Source organism: Sycon ciliatum, chromosome 1 (assembly GCF_964019385.1).
Source record: "Sycon ciliatum chromosome 1, ocSycCili1.1, whole genome shotgun sequence".
NCBI lineage: Eukaryota > Metazoa > Porifera > Calcarea > Leucosolenida > Sycettidae > Sycon > Sycon ciliatum.
The window spans coordinates 53177644-53195499 of NC_088643.1; the positions used below are offsets into that span (position 1 = coordinate 53177644).

Here is a 17856-nt window from a genome sequence, read left to right on the forward strand (position 1 = left end):
GCACAGATGACCATTGACGTTGTTACCCTCCAGTGGCTGACCACTTTCGGGATCCACCAGGACCGGCTCAACACCGAAGAACGAACGCATTGGCATGCCGGGCTTCAAGAACGTATCGCCTGCTGGCCTGGGAGTGAGGCTGATGCCACCAGTCTCTGTGAACGCACACATGCACAGGGCACCAAGCACAGGATAAAGTCAGGAGGAGGAAGAGAGGACGAAGAGAGGACGAAGAGAGGAGGAAGAGAGGAGGAAGAGAGGAGGAAGAGAGGACGAAATCATGCAGAGTACAACATGCATTCCAACATACATGTACACAGCAGGAATACTGTAATTTCACAATTTTTCGGTGTACTTTTATTTTCGGTACTCTCAGTGCGTCTGTTTCATACCTAAAATTTCAATACACCGAACAAACATAATCCAATAGGGAATTGCTTCTCTGTACCTAAAATTTCTGTTCACCTAACCTGGCCTTTTGCCCTCATACCGAAAATATTGAATGCCTAAAATTTCTGAAATTAGAGTATGCAAGCCAAAGTGTGCTACTCGGCATACTGATTTGGGAAAGCGTAATTGGCCGTTTTACGCCAAAATACGGTAAAAGCAGATAGGAGAGGTCACACTGATGCAATGTAAAGCCTAGTTCACATTCGATGCAACGCCGACGGTACGGGACGTAAGGGCTTGTCGGGAGGGCTGGGCCATGGGGTGAGCTGTAAAATCCTGTACGATTCGTACGACACGACATGCAGCAGTCGTTGCGACGTTCAACGTCGAACGGCGCGAGTCATAAGGCACGGTCCGTGACGGGGTGACTTTCGGACCTAATTTCTCGTTTTCGGGACTTCTTTTCAATTATTTCTCCTTGAAAGAAGCGGAATCAAGTTCACAATACCAGTTTTTTATGAAGATCAAAAAAATTAGCCCTGAAAGTTGTGGCATTCAAATAATAGCCCCAGGAAATGATAGAATAGTTCGTCTGTCACGCTTCTGAACTATGCCTAAATACAATAAGTGCCATGAGATCTTATGTTGCTAAAATTCAACTCAAGTCATGCTAGCCATTCTGTGAGTTATCATGGGAAGCGCAGTGTTCGAAATGCTAAACATATCCAAGTACGAATCGGGAGTAGTCGGCGCACGACGCCGTCTCCTGTTCACACTCGAATTGCAGCCGTTTTGTACGCTTGCGTCCCCGTCTACGGTATTAAAAGTTGGATTGATCCAACTCTTCCCGTCGCTTCCCGATCTGTACGGTAGTACGGTTGCGTTCCCGTTTCTGGTGTTCACATTGGACGCCGTCAGACGGTCCCGTCGCTTCCCGTCGATCCTTACGTCGCGCCCCGTCGAATGTGAACTAGGCTTAAGACTGCAGTCATCAATCGTGTCCTGCATGACTCACCAAAAAAGCTGTAAACGACAACGGATTCTTCTTTCTCAAAAAAAACACAGTGGGAGCGGTGTACTTGTAGTGTGAAACAATGATACATGTTGCAGGTCGATGCAAATAGCACAGGTTGCATTCACGTATAGACCTATAGGCATGTACTAGTGTAGGTACTAGGATGTGGACAGCTGCTTCCAATAGGTCTTACCAGTCTGCCACCAAGTATCAACAACCGCACAGCGCTGCTCGCCGGGTAGGTCGTGGTACCATTGCCAGGCTTTTGCATTGATAGGCTCACCCACTGCCGAACACACATACACGCACACACACACGCACACGCACATACACGCACAGGATATCAGACATTGGCATTGATAGATTCAGTGTCACCCATTGCAGTACACAGACACAAGTGGTCCAATGATTTGCATTCATGTAGCAAGTAGCAAGACTGCAGACACAATACTACTAGGCTACTGCAAATCAAAACTGGATCTGGGTGTATCTAATAAACACTATCTATTGCATGTATTTACGTGTAGAAAACGACCTTCGAACGTGTATGAGAGATTTGTTGTTATTCTTGTTAAGTATGCAGTCAAATGATCACTTTCTAGGTGTGAAGATAGTGCATATGCATACCTGGGCCCAGTGTAGGTGTGAAGATAGTGCATATGCATACCTGAGCCCAGTGTAGGTGTGAAGATAGTGCATCTGCATACCTGAGCCCAGTGTCCGCAGTGTCGATCGGTTATACTTGGTTACATACGTGTCACTGGATGTCATCAGCATACGAATAGCAGTGGGCGCCGTGTAGAACTGTTTGATCCTTAGCCGTTCCACCATCTCCCAATAGCGACCTAGGAGAAAGGCAGTGGCGCAAGGCATGACAGAAAGGTCCGAAGCACAACAGCTCACTCAGTACTAACACATACAGGCAAAGGCTGCTGCATGTAATGCGCACGGTACGTTAAAGCACACCCTAACATATGCTAGAAACTGACCTTGCCACTTCTCTCTGAAGATGACATGATAAGGAATTGATCGGGAATTACAATACGGGCAACCAGAACACCTTGCATGACTTCATAGGTGAGTAATCCGCAATAGGCATAACACCTCTCCATAAAAAAGTACACAATAGCAACAACAGCACCACCAACAACAGCGGCATCAGCAACAAACAAAACTGAACACTAGCATCCTGGTCGTACAGTAGTGTACTCATACTAGGAAGAGACGGGCAGAAAAGACTCACTAGTTTATCTGACCTGGAACAGGGCAGGCAGGCAGGCAGGCAGGCAGGCAGGCAGGCAGGGAGGCAGGCAGGCAGGCAGGCAGGCAGGGAGGCAGCCAGCCAAGCAGGTAGATAGGCAGGTAAGTAGACCAGGCAGGCAGGCAGGCAAGCAGGCAGGTAGGTAAGTAGGTAGACCAGGCAGGCAGGTCGATAGGTAGACCAGGCAGGCAGGTCGATAGGTAGACCAGGCCCCCATAGAGCACTCACCTGGATCCGGGTAGGTAGGCACACCAGGTTCATACAGAACTGTGGACACGCCGTTGCTAAGTGGACCATAAACAACATAGGAATGTCCAGTGATCCAGCCAATGTCCGCCACACACGCGTACATATCACCAGGAGAACAGTCAAATACATACTGCAGAGAAGAGAGCAACACAACAACATGAATCAAATCATTACAAATGAACTTAGCGGGCCACTGTTGTTGCAGAGGGAAGGGGGGGGGGGGGGGGCAAAGCAAAAGAAAGAGCGCACACTGTTGCTTAATCACCGATGGCCAGCACCAACCTGCTCTGTCGAGTGGGACCTGCATTTTAGGATGTGCAACCCTGCTAAAGCCACCTCCTTCTACCAACAATGCATGATGTTCTAATTCAAAGCAACTAGTTCAGTGTGTAGTGACTATGCACCACATCAGCACACGCAGTACGACTGTACACTGTACCTGATGAGTCAGACCGGCATAGAGCAGGTAACCGGCCTGGGTGTGCAGCAGACCCTTCGGCGGACCTGTGCTGCCCGATGTATAGAGAATGAACAGTGGGTCCTCGCTGTTCATCACCTCCGGCATGCACCACGGTAGAGCATTCAGCATGGCCTGCAGTAGCACAAAGTGCAAGCATGAATGGCACAGTGCAATCATGAATGGCACAGTGCAAGCATGAATGGCACAGTGCAATCATGAATGGCACACATGGAAACTTGAACATTAAAAAGGCCCGTTTACACGAGACAAATTAGTACGCAGACATGTTGACCCTACTCAAGGAGAAGCTGCCGGAGACTGCCGAGGGAACGTAGCACAGACCGGACATGAAGGATATGCCTCATAGCACACGGTAATGGCTTCATCTCTCCGCTCTCCTTACAATGTTCTGGTCAAAGGTCATTTTTAATGGTGAACACAAGGACAAATTTACAATAGTAACAATACAATAACTTTTTTCTTGGAGACAAAAAGGCAACTAACCAGTACAATGGTCCTTTTAAACAACATATAGGTGATATAAGCAGCAGAAGGTAGCTTAGCGAGAACAAACACAGAATAAGGGGGAAAGTGATGATTCTCACACACATAGAAACACAACGCTGCACCAGTGATGTGCGTGTGAAAGGGTGTGTTCAGCGTGATAGGCACGGTGACCTTTTTCATATTCACACGTTCACGCACGAAAACCAAACCTACGCAAGCAGACACAAAACAACGTTCAGGTTGCTAGGCAGGGGTTAGTTCAGTTCACTTGTTGACTATTGTTGTCATCATGCATATCACGCTGCTCACGCCCTTCACATGTACATCACTCGTGGATGACTTCAGGATTGGTTATGTTTCTACGCGAGCGAGAATCATCATTTTACTTCTTATGCTGTGCTTGTTCTCGCTGATCTACCTACTGCTGCTTATATCACCATGCCCGTGACATTATTTTATTTTAATTTATTATCTGCAGTGCAAATCGACTTACGTTAAAATTACACTGGAGCGAGCACTTCCTGCTGTGCCTGGTCCAGTATTCATTTTGTCTCGCGCTACTTTTCAATATTGATTTGCTTGTGCAGAGTTGAAGTAAAACTGCCAGTGATGACAACGAAGCTGAAATCAAATCCCAAGAAATATCGATAGGCGGTGGATTCAGGCCTCGTTTACACGACAACGATTGAAAAACGTTTTTGTCAGAAACGTTTTCAACAGAATATGCTTCCACAGATTTTGATAAGAGCGTGCACACTACAACGCTGAAAAAACATTTCCAAAACGTCTCAAACGAAAAACTGCTTTCAAAGTGTTTTCCAATCGTTTTCGTTCCGTTTCGTTCTCGTGTACACGGCAAAAACGTTTTGCTACCATAGAAATGCCAGAATGGTGTGGCGGGAAGTAAGAAAAGGTACTTCCAGATCGTCACACGCGCGCGCAGTCGAAGAGAAGTTTGTTCGGTAGCGTTTGCAGCGGTTCCTTCAGTTTGTTATCTTCATGGCGCGTCTGTAGCACAGCTGTTGTAGGCGAGAGAAGAATGTTACCACCAGAAAAATGGATGAATGCAGCAGTCCTCATCTGCTGTTTGACTGGCCTAATTATTCACGCTCAGCTGATTGTTTGCGCAATGGAGTTCTCAGCGGCATCCTCAACCCGCAACGTCAAGATGAAGACTTGTTCGTGATGGTGCAAGGGAAGAATACCACGGTCATGAGGCGTCCGCGAGTCAGCCACAGCATACGGCGGTATTGGGTTCGGCCTGAAAGGGTAGCGCAATGGTGGGAGAATTTCCTTTCGCACAAAAGTGGTTCCTCTGGAATGGAAAGAAACTTCAGTATGTGTGAAGCAAATTTCCTGAAACTGTGCGAAGAACTCCGCCCACACATAGCAATGCAGAGCACAGTGATGAGACGAGGGGTTCTGAGTGGAAACACAGGTGCCTGTGACACTGTATTATCTAGGTGACGAAGGCCGGCTGAGGAAAACTGCGAATTCATTTGGGCTGTCCAGGTCGAACTGTTTCTCAGATGATCCGAAGAGTATGCCGCGCTTTATCGGTTCATCTCGGACCAAAGCTGATCAAGCTTCCCTCATCCACTGAGGAAGTGCAGGTGCTCGAGGAAGGATTTAGGAGTAAATTCAACATGCCTCAGGGTATTGGAGCAGTGGATGGCACCCATATCAATATTAAACAGTCAAAATTGGACTCATCCAATTACCTGAACAGGAAGTCCCGCTTTTCGCTGTATGTGCAAGCATGCTGCGACGAAACACTATCGGTTCTTTGATGTTGTCGTCAAGTGACCGGGAAGCATTCACGATGCACGTGTCTTCGCCAATTCAACTGTGAATGATGCATTGAAATCTGGCAAAATTCCACCCTGCAGAGCGACCGTGGTGGAAGATGAGGACCCAATACCAGTTTTTCTTCTCGGTGACCCTGCATATCCTCTCATGCCGTACATTATGAAAGAGTATGCAGGCGGCGGAAGCACACCATAGCAGCAGTACTATGCCAATGGGCTTCAACTGTGCAAGTCCAGAATGGTAATCGAATGTTCATTTGGAAGGCTGAAGGACAGGTTTGCTGCATTGCGGCGAGCCATGGACGATCTCCCCCATGTGATTTACGCTTGTTTCGTGCCGCACAACTTCTGCGAGTACAATGGCAAGTCACTGGCAGACGAGACTGTGCAGGCAGCCATAGCTGATGACCACATATGTCAGCCGCCACACGGTCAGAATCCAGCACGAGCTATCATTGAGGCAGAGAGGAAGAGGGTACAAAGAGTTTTAACGAAGCATTTTGACCCCTGCAACGTAATGGGTTTTTTTTGTTTTTTTTCCATCGGAAGGTATGAAGATGATGATCCATTCTTTACTCTTTGGACAACGACGGCGTCTGGTGAGGCTTTTGAAACAAAACATCTTGTTCATCTTCGCACATGTGACTGGACTTGTAGCGGCCTGACTCACTGTCTATTACGTCACTATCACATAAGCATGCACAAGAAAATAAAGCATTCTCTTTGGTCTCAACTTCTTTGTTGTCCGGTTGTGGCCCGACGTAAAAACCCTAAATTGGTGACCCCGACGCTGCGCTCTTCGGAGTTTTTTTTATCATGGCATCTCTGAGCTCTGGCCGCAGTTTGCAGTTTCCTGCTCGCCCCGCTCTCGGGATCCCGTCAATCGCCGGCTGTTGACATAAAACTTGAGCCTCACCACCACTCGACACTGGATCCGCCTCGGAGCTGCTGTGGCCCCTGCCACCCTCCCGGCCCACCTGGATACCCCGCTATCCTGCCACGGCACACTGTCCAGTCACCCGTATTTGTCCGTCTTCGTCCTGGCCTCAAGCTGGAAATTGGCCACCTCCACCATCCGTACCAGCTCAACTGTGCACGCACGCAGGCACACGCCCGGCACCGGACCCCGTGGAGCTGCGCACGCCTCCACCCGCCCCGCCTCGCCCCAGTGCAGCGCTCCTGCTGGTACCCCGCAAAGCCTGCAACATGCAGCCGCCTCTGACATGATAACACTCCTCTGTCACGCGTACATTTCCTCTCGTCTTTCTTTCCGCCTCTGACACGATAATACTCCTCTGTCACGCGTACGTTTCCTCTTTTCTTTCTTTCTGCCTCTGACATGCTCTCCACCTCTGCCATGTTAAACACCTCTGACACGTTAACCCGCCTCTGTCATGCATCTCTCTCTCCACTTCCTGATTTTTGTTCGGCCTTTGTTGCCACGTTATTAACAAATTTCATACACGCAGCGCTCTCGCTTGTACATTATTGTATCATATATGTGTACATGCCGCGCTTCCTTTCTCTTCTCTCTCTTTTTTCTTGTTTATCGTGCTTCGCTCCTCCTGACCTCACCATCTGCGGGGGAGTACTGTAGCGGCCTGACATGACCACTATAATTATATCCCGATCATCCCATCCTAAGAAATCATACAATGGAGTCTTCAGAGTCTGTCAGCATGATACCAAAATCCTTACCCCCAGTGCACCATCACATTTCTACAAGAGTAGTGAGAGGTTACATCCCCTGCAAATATCATCCAGCACTTGGCTCGATTTGCTGAGCCTATCAACAATCTGTCAGTAGCAGGCACATGTATGCAACAACCGCTTTACTGGTTGCAAGTCCCCCCCCCAATACCTGGAGCCTCAGTTTACCGGTTCAAGGGCAGTTAGACCCGGCTGTAAGTTGACTACCCCGTTTTAGTTTGGTTTTTCGGTCATACAAGGTCGACTTATAACCGGTAAAATATGGTACGGTCGGAAGTTGGTGCTTCCTTCCAGCCAAATCCACAAAGCGAGTATTGTGAAATCTTACCTCATCCAGGAATACATCTCTGCCATGCTTCATTGGCACGTCGGCTTTGGTGCGCTGCATCACCAAGACGGTCTCGATGAGCGACAAGCCATCCACTGCACGATCCACAGTCTGCTTCAGGTTGATGGTCTTGCCCGCTCGCACACCTTGATCAGCCGTGACTACCACTTTAGCACCGGCTGAACGCACCAACAGTGCATGTTTTAAACAGAAAGAAAGAGAAGTCATACCATCATTATCCACGCAGCTAGATACGGGAGGGGAGGAGGTGGGGTGGTGGCAACTGAATGCATGCACATACTGGCATGCACATACTGGCATGCACAAGTGGACGCACACACATAGTTTATAGTGCAACTCTGATAAGACCTGCAGTGAAACCTGTCTAAGACGACGGCTCAAGGGACCTTCAAAGTGTCTTCTCTGTAACCAGGTGGTCTCCTTATCCAGTGCCATTCGACTGGAAATAGCATCCCTTGGTCCTGGCTGCAGTGGTCTTCTGGGACAGGTGGTCGTCTCATCCGAGAGGTCGCTGCCTTGACAGGGTTTACTGTACTCGTACCCTCATAGGGAACAGGAAAGTGGACTTCGTATCCCAGCCACTTCTTATCCCACCATTCTGTAATATGTGGAAGAACACACCTGTGACTGTGTCCCGGACTATGTACTAAACACACCTGTGACTGTGTCCCGGACTATGTCCATACATGTACTAAGCAAGTGTATGTCTCATCAGAGCAGGTACTAAGTGAGTTCCACTGTACACTACTGACATGTACACATGGCCAGTTACAAACAAGCCTGCCTAAACCAGACAACTACACTACAGGCATGCAGAACACAAAGAATGAAAACAAAAACGAACAACAATAACTACATGTTTGGAGAGAAAGGCAACTCATCCATGAAGCAAAACAAGTGAAAACAATGACCACAGCTCCAATGAAACGCTTCTTCATTGCCGATACTCACATGACGAAAATTTACGCAACAAAAAAAACCCGTGCAAGCACAAAATCCTATGTACGCAGCATTCCAATGCCAGGTCAAAATACAAGTAGCTAGCTTCATAGTGGGTAATGGAGCATGTGTAGTGTACTCACCATCCGTGATGCGACTCCTTATCGAATCAGCGCCAAAACCAGCAAATATTACACTGTAGCGAAGAGAGCACAAAGCCAGTACCATGATGAGAACTAGCTTGAAGTAGATGTCAAGGTTAAGCTATCTACTCCGTAAAGCGAATCTAGGCCCATTGTACATGATGATCAACATGTAGAAAAATCCGGTCAGTACCGCATACTTTGGTTAGTGCAGGCACAACACAAAAAAAAAACAGAAGGTACAGGATATTCCTCACAGCAATGTAAAATTTAATCTACAAATTGTACATGATAGAACCTCTCCTTTGCACACCATGCACATCAACCCTGCGACTGCATTGTACTGTGAAGTGGATTCTGCAGACTGTACAGTAAGTATCATGTACCATCATTTTAAAATAACGAGGCATCAAAAATAAAGCAGCTCTAGCACTTTTCAGTGTGCTTTTGACAAGCACAGTAGGTATCGGTTAAAGCGTTGGTGTTTGAAAAACGACCTTCTATTCTTATTTCCGATATTTCTTACACACGATTACATCAAGTGTGACATATCATTATGCATGTGCGCAGGGGCAGGAAGATCATCGTACGTGCAACGTAGTGCTACTGTGCATGCGGCTGGTCATAGTCCCATAGGTTAACCATGTGGCTATCCAACATGAGTTATATGACCACAACAGTTGAACCTGCAGCACTACGACGCAACGCGAGTCAGATCAGAACTGCATGGGACAGATGTTATTACTACAGGCGATACACTTTGTACTAATCTGGCATGCTTCGCTACACAAAGTCCATTCTTAGGACCAATATAATATTCTACTATGCGATAAAATTGCTTGTAAGAATAAAAGTGCACTTGAAACCCATGTTATGATTATGAAAACATGAGAGTTCATTCTTGTAGGCGGTATATTCTTTTACACGACCACGCTATAACCGATACGCACTGTACCTGGATAATGAAATCAAGGTATTTCAGGGCTTTCCGAAACAGGTTCAAACGGCATCAACCCTGCTAGACAAATACATGATGTACTAGTATATGTGAGGATTACAGAGGAAGGGAGCTCGGGCTTTTCTTGCCAACTGGACACTTGAGACGGTCCCAAGTAGGGAGCAACACACATGCACACACACACACACACACACACACACACACACACACACACACACACACACATACACACACACCACACAAATACACACACACACACACACTTCCTCCACTATTGCCAAAGTCTCTACCACTATCAGGAAACTGCTATACATGTACTGAGGCAAAGAAGGAGACAGGAACGTTTTCTGTGCAACACCACTGGTCATTTCAATCGCAATTGGCATATATGTACCACAGGGCAGAACCCAGTAGCAATGCACATGGCAATGAGTAACCAGAGGCGATATAACCAAAGAGGGGAAACAAGTTCCTCTTACCTGTGTACGGCACCAATACGAGCGCAGGCCAGCATAGTGGCTACAGCCATCGGCGAGACGGGCATGTAGATAGCTACAACGTCGCCACGGTGTACATTGAACTCTTTCAGGACATTGGCGATCTTGCACACCATCTCCAGCAACTGCCTACAGAGCACAGCACAATGACATTGTCAGCACGCATGTATGGGTGTTATTTCGCAGAGGTACGGGTTGACGTACGGCAAGATCACGTGATCACAACGAACACTGACCAAGCAGCTTTGCACCATCTCAAGGCGTGTCCCTTGTAAACATGTCGGGTCCACAACGGATACGCTACGGGGTTTGTGTCACAACATATCATTGCTGTAATGAGTTCTGAATCCTGATTATACAGTCATAAAACTGAATGGAGATTCCCCACTCCCCGTTAGATGCAATTATTATGCAGGTGGAATCCTGATAATTCGAATATGGCTTAACCCTTTATGTACTGATTTCCAGCACAGAATGAAGCAGAATTTGAATTTTTAGCACAATTTTCACCTTCAACAGGCTATAACTTTGGCCTCCTTTGCTCCATTTCCACAATCTTGGGCTCTTTGGAAAGCTCCTGGCGAGAGCAACGCCTGGATACCAGGGTCCATCAACTAGCTGCCACAAATCAGGCGCAGGAACACATCAAAGTCGTCTCCAAACCCAATATGCGAGCAAATTTCCCCATCAACGCCATTCCACTCTCCTCTATCGCAGAACGCTCAAATCTTTTCGAGGCAATTCAAACTTCAGCCAACTACGTCATTATCATGTGCTGAGTTGGTCAAAGAGCACACGAAATGGGATTTCCCCCTAAAATGGCGAAGAGATCGATAAAAAATTTGAATTTGCCGATACAAGAATACGGCGCGCGATATCTCTGGAGTCGTACATCGTAGCTCTTCGGCGATTGTTGCATTGGAGAGCTTAGAGTTTCCGCTACTGAATAGACCCTTTGATTGTTGAATTCGGACAAGACATGATGGAGTTACGAAGGCTTTACGGATCGATCATGAATCGCGTACACACCGTACATAAAGGGTTAATTAGAACATATCGCTTAATTAGAAGTTTCTTCCGGGACCGATTTCTATCGATACGATTTCCACACAACAATTTCTGATAATTCGAACCTCGAACTGGGTATGTCCGGTTAATTAGAAGTCCCGCAGAATCCACTTTAATACATAGAAAATAAGTGGGATTTGTGCTGATAATTCGAAGTTAGCGAAACATAATAGTTCATTTTATTTTCTGCAAATCAGTTTGGTTTGCATGCGCAGGCAATTCAGTGTCCACTAAATCTGTGTCTAAGGTGCGTAGTGCAACTCTACATATCAATCATTTTGACATACATAATGTGCTGTGGGCACATGTTTGGATAATTAAAGGGATTCTAACTAGCATGATTCCACCTGCACATAATACTGCATGGGAATTTCCCACTCCCCGCGGGATGCAATTGTGTGCAGTGTGGAGAGGTAAAACGCACAACATCTCCTTGCTCCTGTAAAAACTACTAAAAAGACCTGTACTTGATACAACGGGGCGGCAAGCATTCGCACAGGCAATACGTGCTACAATCCTATGCCTCATATCACATCCAAGCAGCTTGACTCTTCATTGAAATGCCAGTCTTGACACTACAGTCATATACTGTAAGACATGTTATTATAACGAGTTGCAAATTTAACGATTGTCCAAAATTCATAGGTTAACGAGAAGATATGTTAACGATCTTGCAGTATTCTGCCATATCCACACACAGCATATATGAAGCAGTACGGCCGCAACGGATCTTATTATAACGAAGAAATGTCATCCGTTAAAACGTTAGATTTGCTTCCTCGTTATATATACATGTCTTACAGTACAGTGATGATATACTAGTACTGTACTGGACTTCAGGGGTGATTAGTGCTACAAAGACAGTCAGAACCAGCAGCTGCCAGTCTTCGCAAAACAAGCAAAATCCCAACCGCAGACTCACTGGTAGGTGACGATCTCCGTGTCGCCTGGCTCATCTTTCTCCCAGACGAGTGCCGGCCGGTCCGGATGTGAGTTGGCGTGGCGATCGACACAGTTCTCTGCATTTGCAATCGGCAACACATACAGGTGCAAGGGACACACACACACACACACACACACACACACACACACACACACACACACACACACACACACACACACAGTCTTATAAAGAGTACATAGAACAGAGGGGCAAGAAAACGAAATTTGCCGTTTCCGTCATCTTGGACGTCCAAGGTACGATAAAACCTTATATCACAGATTGGGACGATGCAGTGCAACTGTACAATTCCGGATTACGACTTCCAAAACTCCGCAAAAATGGCGTGCATGACGATTTCTGCTGTGCAGAACTAAGGAGGTACAGTATCCGGCCGGCAGTTGCCCATCGTTGTTGTCAGCAGCAAACCGCCATTCGCCGAACTACATCGCCCGGTATCTGATTACCTCTTAATTGTCGCTGAGGCAAAGAGCTGTGGCTTGATGGAGCTTTGTTGCTGGAAGTGCAGCGGAATCCAGTGTAGAGTGTACGGCACCCGAGAACATGTACAGGTGCTAGCTGTTGTATACATTGCATGCATCATAGGAGTCAATGTGTCATATCATGTTTCTCATGCTATTCATCCTTGCTCACGCTAGACTAGACGTCTGCGTAGGGACTGCTTGCTGGTGTGCTGCATGCATTCATTGCTAGTTCCATGCATAGTTCTTTGCCCTACTGTGGCGGGAAGGTCGTCCCGTGCAGCCGCAATGATCAGCTGCGCTACGGAGGTTCAGTTCCGGTAAGCATGCATGCGGATTTGCATTTCGCTGCTTGGTTTTGATGTATTTGTAGTTAGTGCAAGGAAAGAGCTTGCTGGTGCAGTTGTTGTTTTGGTTTTGGTTTTGAGTTTAGTTTGCTCTTTGTTGTTACCTGGTTTGAACGATCGCCTTTTGTGGAATCGTTACGCTCATTGTGGTACAATAATACAGTCTTCAGAAATATCGAATACATAGTGGTCCTTCGAGCCGGATCTAGTCGCGGTTCATTCTATAACCTCACGAGGATGAGTGAGTCGCGGCCGTCCGGACTGAGGCGTAGTGGAAGAAAGACTAAAGGCTGGCACTCGGCTCGGTATGGGTTTGAGGAGTCAGATGAAGAGGAGCTCGAATTGATTTTAGCGAAATTGAATAGGCGAGCGGAGGAACTAAAACTCCTGATCGCAGAGGAGACCGCTTCTATGGAAGCGCTGCATGCAGCCGTGATCGCGCGTGGATTGAGTGAGCGTCATGGACGTACATCTACGGCAGAGCCGAGTCCCGTGCCAGTACCAGTGCCGAGACGACCAACGCCTGCACCGCGATCGCGGAAGACGAGTGCTACTTGTAGTAGTCAGGCGGTGTTGTCGGAAGATTGGACAGCCGAATGTCGATCTCGGCAGCAGAACAAACTAGTTTTGATCAGCCTGCACTTCATGGATTAGTAGCACCTGGAACGGCAGGAGGAGTTCAACTTCAACGTGTGTCATATGCGCCTCTTGCACCTTCACCTGCGCCTCGAACTCGCGTGGAACCCAGACTAGCCAGCGTTAGTGGGTCCAGCAGCGCAGGCATGCTAGGCAACAGCGACAGAGAGTCAGTGACTCAGAATCATGGCCAGGTGCCATCAGTGCGACAGCACAAAGACATGAGTCATAAGCAAGAGCGCAGCAGCAGCGGCAGCAGAAGGCAAGAGCGCAGCAGCAGCGGCAGCAGAAGGCAAGAGCGCAGCAGCAGCGGCAGCAGAAGGCAAGAGCGCAGCAGCAGCGGCAGCAGAAGGCAAGAGCGCAGCAGCAGCGGCAGCAGAAGGCAAGAGCGCAGCAGCAGCAGCGGCAGCAGAAGGCAAGAGCGCAGCAGCAGAAGGCAAGAGCACGTCAGCGGCCGAATGAACCCGGCTGATCTACCAAGTCGTCGAGTTGCGGCCTCGCACTTGCAGGATGACGGCAAATGGTGGAGTGGCCCAGAGTTCTTGCAAGAGCGTCCGGAGCGATGGCCGAACAAAGACATCATAGTGCCCCAGGTTCTTCCGGCACTGCTTCAGCGGCCGCACCCGATGACTCTCACCAGCCAGATCCAGGCAGAGCAGACGACATGCCGCCTGCACCCAGACAACGTCTTGTCCTGGAGCAATCTTCTGCGGGTCACAGCCTGGTGTAAACGGTTCCTTGATAACACCAGAGGCCGACCTCAGCAGTGTGACAGCAACGCAGGTGCTACCGTGCAAGTATCTCTCAAGAGTGCTAAGGCTGTTTCGGTTCCCGAATTGACGGTCACAGAACTCCAAGGCGCCGAGCGGCTCTGGATAAGCTATGCGCAGAGGCAGTGCTACGGAGAAGTAGTGTCAACGCTGAAGGACAAGACGCCTCTTCCACCCAGTGCACCGCTAACGAAGCTACAGCCGTTCCTGGACACTGACGGTCCACCGCTGCTCTGAGTTGGTGGACGGCTCCGGACCTCACACCACCTGTCTGACCAGTTCCGGTCCCCTGTGATACTGCCCGCCAATCATCGCGTCACTCAGCTAATTGTTGGGCATGAGGATGAACGCTGTCAACACGGAGCAGACACAAACCATCTGCTCTCTAACCTGGCCGATCGGTATTGGATCATCAAGGGTCGCCAGGTCGTTAAATCCTACCGTCACAGCTGTGTCCGTTGCCAGAAGCTGTGGAGACGTGCCGCTGAGCCCAAGATGGGGAACGTGCCAAACATTCGGACAAGCGAACCGTTACAGGCGTTCGCTCACACTGGAGTAGACTATGCTGGGCCTTTCCTGGTCAAGATGGGACGCGGACGATCGAAAGAGAAGCGCTATATAGCCGCGTTCTCATGTCTGCAGACCCGTGCGTGCCACCTGGAGGTAGTGCGTTCTCTGGATGTCGAGGGCATGGAGGTGGCTTTGGCAAGGTTGTGCCATCGCCGAGGTCGACCAACACTGATCCTCTCCGACAACGGCAGTAACTTCGTTGCTACCGATCGTGAACTGCGGGAAGCGCTGAGGGATTTGGATCAAGCCAACATCACAGCTGGGTTGGCGATTCAAGGCATCAGATGGCAGTTTAATCCACCGCGATCACCGCCACCTCTGCCGCCGCCACGGAAACCTCCATGGCCGCTACCTCCTGTACCACCGCGGGGAAGAGCTCGGCCGCACTTCGGCGGAGCATTTGAGAGGGTGGTCGGGGCCTTGAAAAGGGCACTCCAGTCAGTCCTGTACAAGGCTAGCCTGACCGACGAGGAGCTGCAAACTTCATCGTGGGTCATGTCAACATCGCAACAGCTCTGGAGATGGCGGCAGACTCAGAGTCGACGCCAGTTCACCCATACCATCGCTGGAAAGCTATCCAGCAGCTCCTCAGAGATGTATGGAAGCGGTGGCTAAGAGAAATGGTCTCTGCTATGAACATCATGACTAAGTGGCGCCGCCAATCGGGCACGGTCGAGATTGGAGACGTCTTCCTCGTCATGGACGATGCGTTGTCACGCTACAGATGGCCGCTAGGACGCGTGAATGCCACGATCCCTGGCAAGGACGGCATTGTTCGTGTCGTGGACATCCAGGTCAACGGCAAGAAATATCGGCGTGGTGTTCGATACCTAGTGCCGCTCAATATCCCGACAGCTGAAGCAGCCACTGCGGTATCTCAGTCGTCAGCCCTCGACTTGGATGAGTTGCAGTAAGACACTAATGGAACAGACGTTAGTTAGTAACACAGTACACTTTCGTCACCTCATTTTCTCGCTGCTTTCTAGAGCATTAGGCACTTATTCCTCTATGTGCTGTGTGCTACATACTAGTATCTTCCTTTGGTGTAGTTTCACTCTCCCCTGGTTCGTTCAAGGTGGGGGGTATGCTGTATACATTGCATGCATCATAGGAGTCAATGTGTCATATCATGTTTCTCATGCTATTCATCCTTGCTCACGCTAGACTAGACGTCTGCGTAGGGACTGCTTGCTGGTGTGCTGCATGCATTCATTGCTAGTTCCATGCATAGTTCTTTGCCCTACTGTGGCGGGAAGGTCGTCCCGTGCAGCCGCAATGATCAGCTGCGCTACGGAGGTTCAGTTCCGGTAAACATGCATGCGGATTTGCATTTTGCTGCTTGGTTTTGATGTATTTGTAGTTAGTGCAAGGAAAGAGCTTGCTGGTGCAGTTGTTGTTTTGGTTTTGGTTTTGAGTTTAGTTTGCTCTTTGTTGTTACCTGGTTTGAACGATCGCCTTTTGTGGAATCGTTACGCTCATTGTGGTACAATAATACAGTCTTCAGAAATATCGAATACACTAGCCGATATTTTTCGTTTTGTGTAGAGACGACACGTTAGTGCTACAGCCCTTCGTTACAACTGAAGTGTCAACACCTAAATCAGTTTGTAGTTCGACTCTGCGGCCTTGCGCCGCTCTGCCCTGTTCCACCTACAACCTACGTGCATCTCGTTGTATATTTAAAACTGAAGCAGTACATCATGCCATGCAGTGCAGTTCACAAGGCAGTTGTATAGTCACTGCCAGCTTCATGCGCCTCACTCCAAGTCGCACGACACCATGCTAACTTTGTCGTTTAAAATTTCTGGAATCATGGAATGTGTCCTGACTGACGGGTGCCTCTCTCTCTCTCTCTCTCTCTCTCTCTCTCTCTCTCTCTCTCTCTCTCTCTCTCTCTCTCTCTCTCTCTCTCTCTCTCTCTCTCTCTCTCTCTCTCTCTCTCTCTCTCCACATGTATTAAGCTGCTAGATATGTGTAGTACTGTCATGTAATACTGTATTTAAACAGAAGTAACACCCACCTGAGACATTGAGCTTTCCTCCGAGAAACCACTCTAAATGGCCTTTGTTCATGTCGACATTTCTGACCACTTGGAATTTCTCTTGCCATTTGAGTCTCTCAAGCGCCAATGAACCAAAAAACTGCTCGGGGTCTCTCAAACTCTCTGCGTGAAGCTCTTTCCAGTTACTGGAAACAGAGGCTAGACGAGGAGCTGGCTTCAGGTCAGAAACAGAAACCCTGTCACGCCATTGTCCAATGTGTGTGTTGCACTGCTGTCTCTGGAGTGGATTCCTAGAGGAATTCGCCCTTGCGCACTGAAAGAATCGAGATGAGCTTCTGGAAAACATCATTGCATCATACTCGAACTCTCACCACTGTCAAAGACTTCAACAGCCGCGTAGCAACCACCAGCTACACTCCCCCAGAACACCTTCAGGCTCAGCTTCGACTGCACAAAACTTCAAAAGGTGCACAAGTCCAGAACTGATCGATGCATGTCATGTGTGTCTCTTCAAAAAGCAAAAAAACGATCGATCGAGCCTCGTGCACAATTATGTACATGATTGTAGTGATGTACATGCACGATGCGACGCTACGGTACCATGTATACTGTACGGTACTGACTATGAACTATAAAAAATTATCTGGTCTGCAAATCTTGTGTACGGTGTCCGGTACGTGTACGCGATGTAGTCTGTGCACCTGCACCTGTGACGCCGCTCCTACTCCTATTACTATGTTTTTCGATTTTGACAG

General features: G+C 48.4%; 1 protein-coding gene across 1 annotated transcript in view; it reads right to left on the minus strand.

The window, feature by feature from the left end:
* The window catches only part of LOC135831027 (acetyl-coenzyme A synthetase 2-like, mitochondrial), a 25606-nt gene extending 8012 nt beyond the window's left edge, over nt 1-17594 (minus strand). The window contains exons 1-10 of the mRNA XM_065343271.1: nt 17120-17594; nt 12277-12373; nt 10269-10415; nt 8832-8884; nt 7729-7907; nt 3355-3507; nt 2895-3045; nt 2113-2250; nt 1599-1691; nt 1-155 (exon numbers count right to left, since the gene is read on the minus strand). The exon at nt 1-155 is cut by the window's left edge and continues 85 nt beyond it. Coding sequence (XP_065199343.1) covers nt 1-155; nt 1599-1691; nt 2113-2250; nt 2895-3045; nt 3355-3507; nt 7729-7907; nt 8832-8884; nt 10269-10415; nt 12277-12373; nt 17120-17450 — 1497 coding nt within the window. The 5' untranslated portion in view covers nt 17451-17594. The remainder of the gene's footprint in view (nt 156-1598; nt 1692-2112; nt 2251-2894; nt 3046-3354; nt 3508-7728; nt 7908-8831; nt 8885-10268; nt 10416-12276; nt 12374-17119) is intronic.
* Nucleotides 17595-17856: the final 262 nt, after the last annotated feature.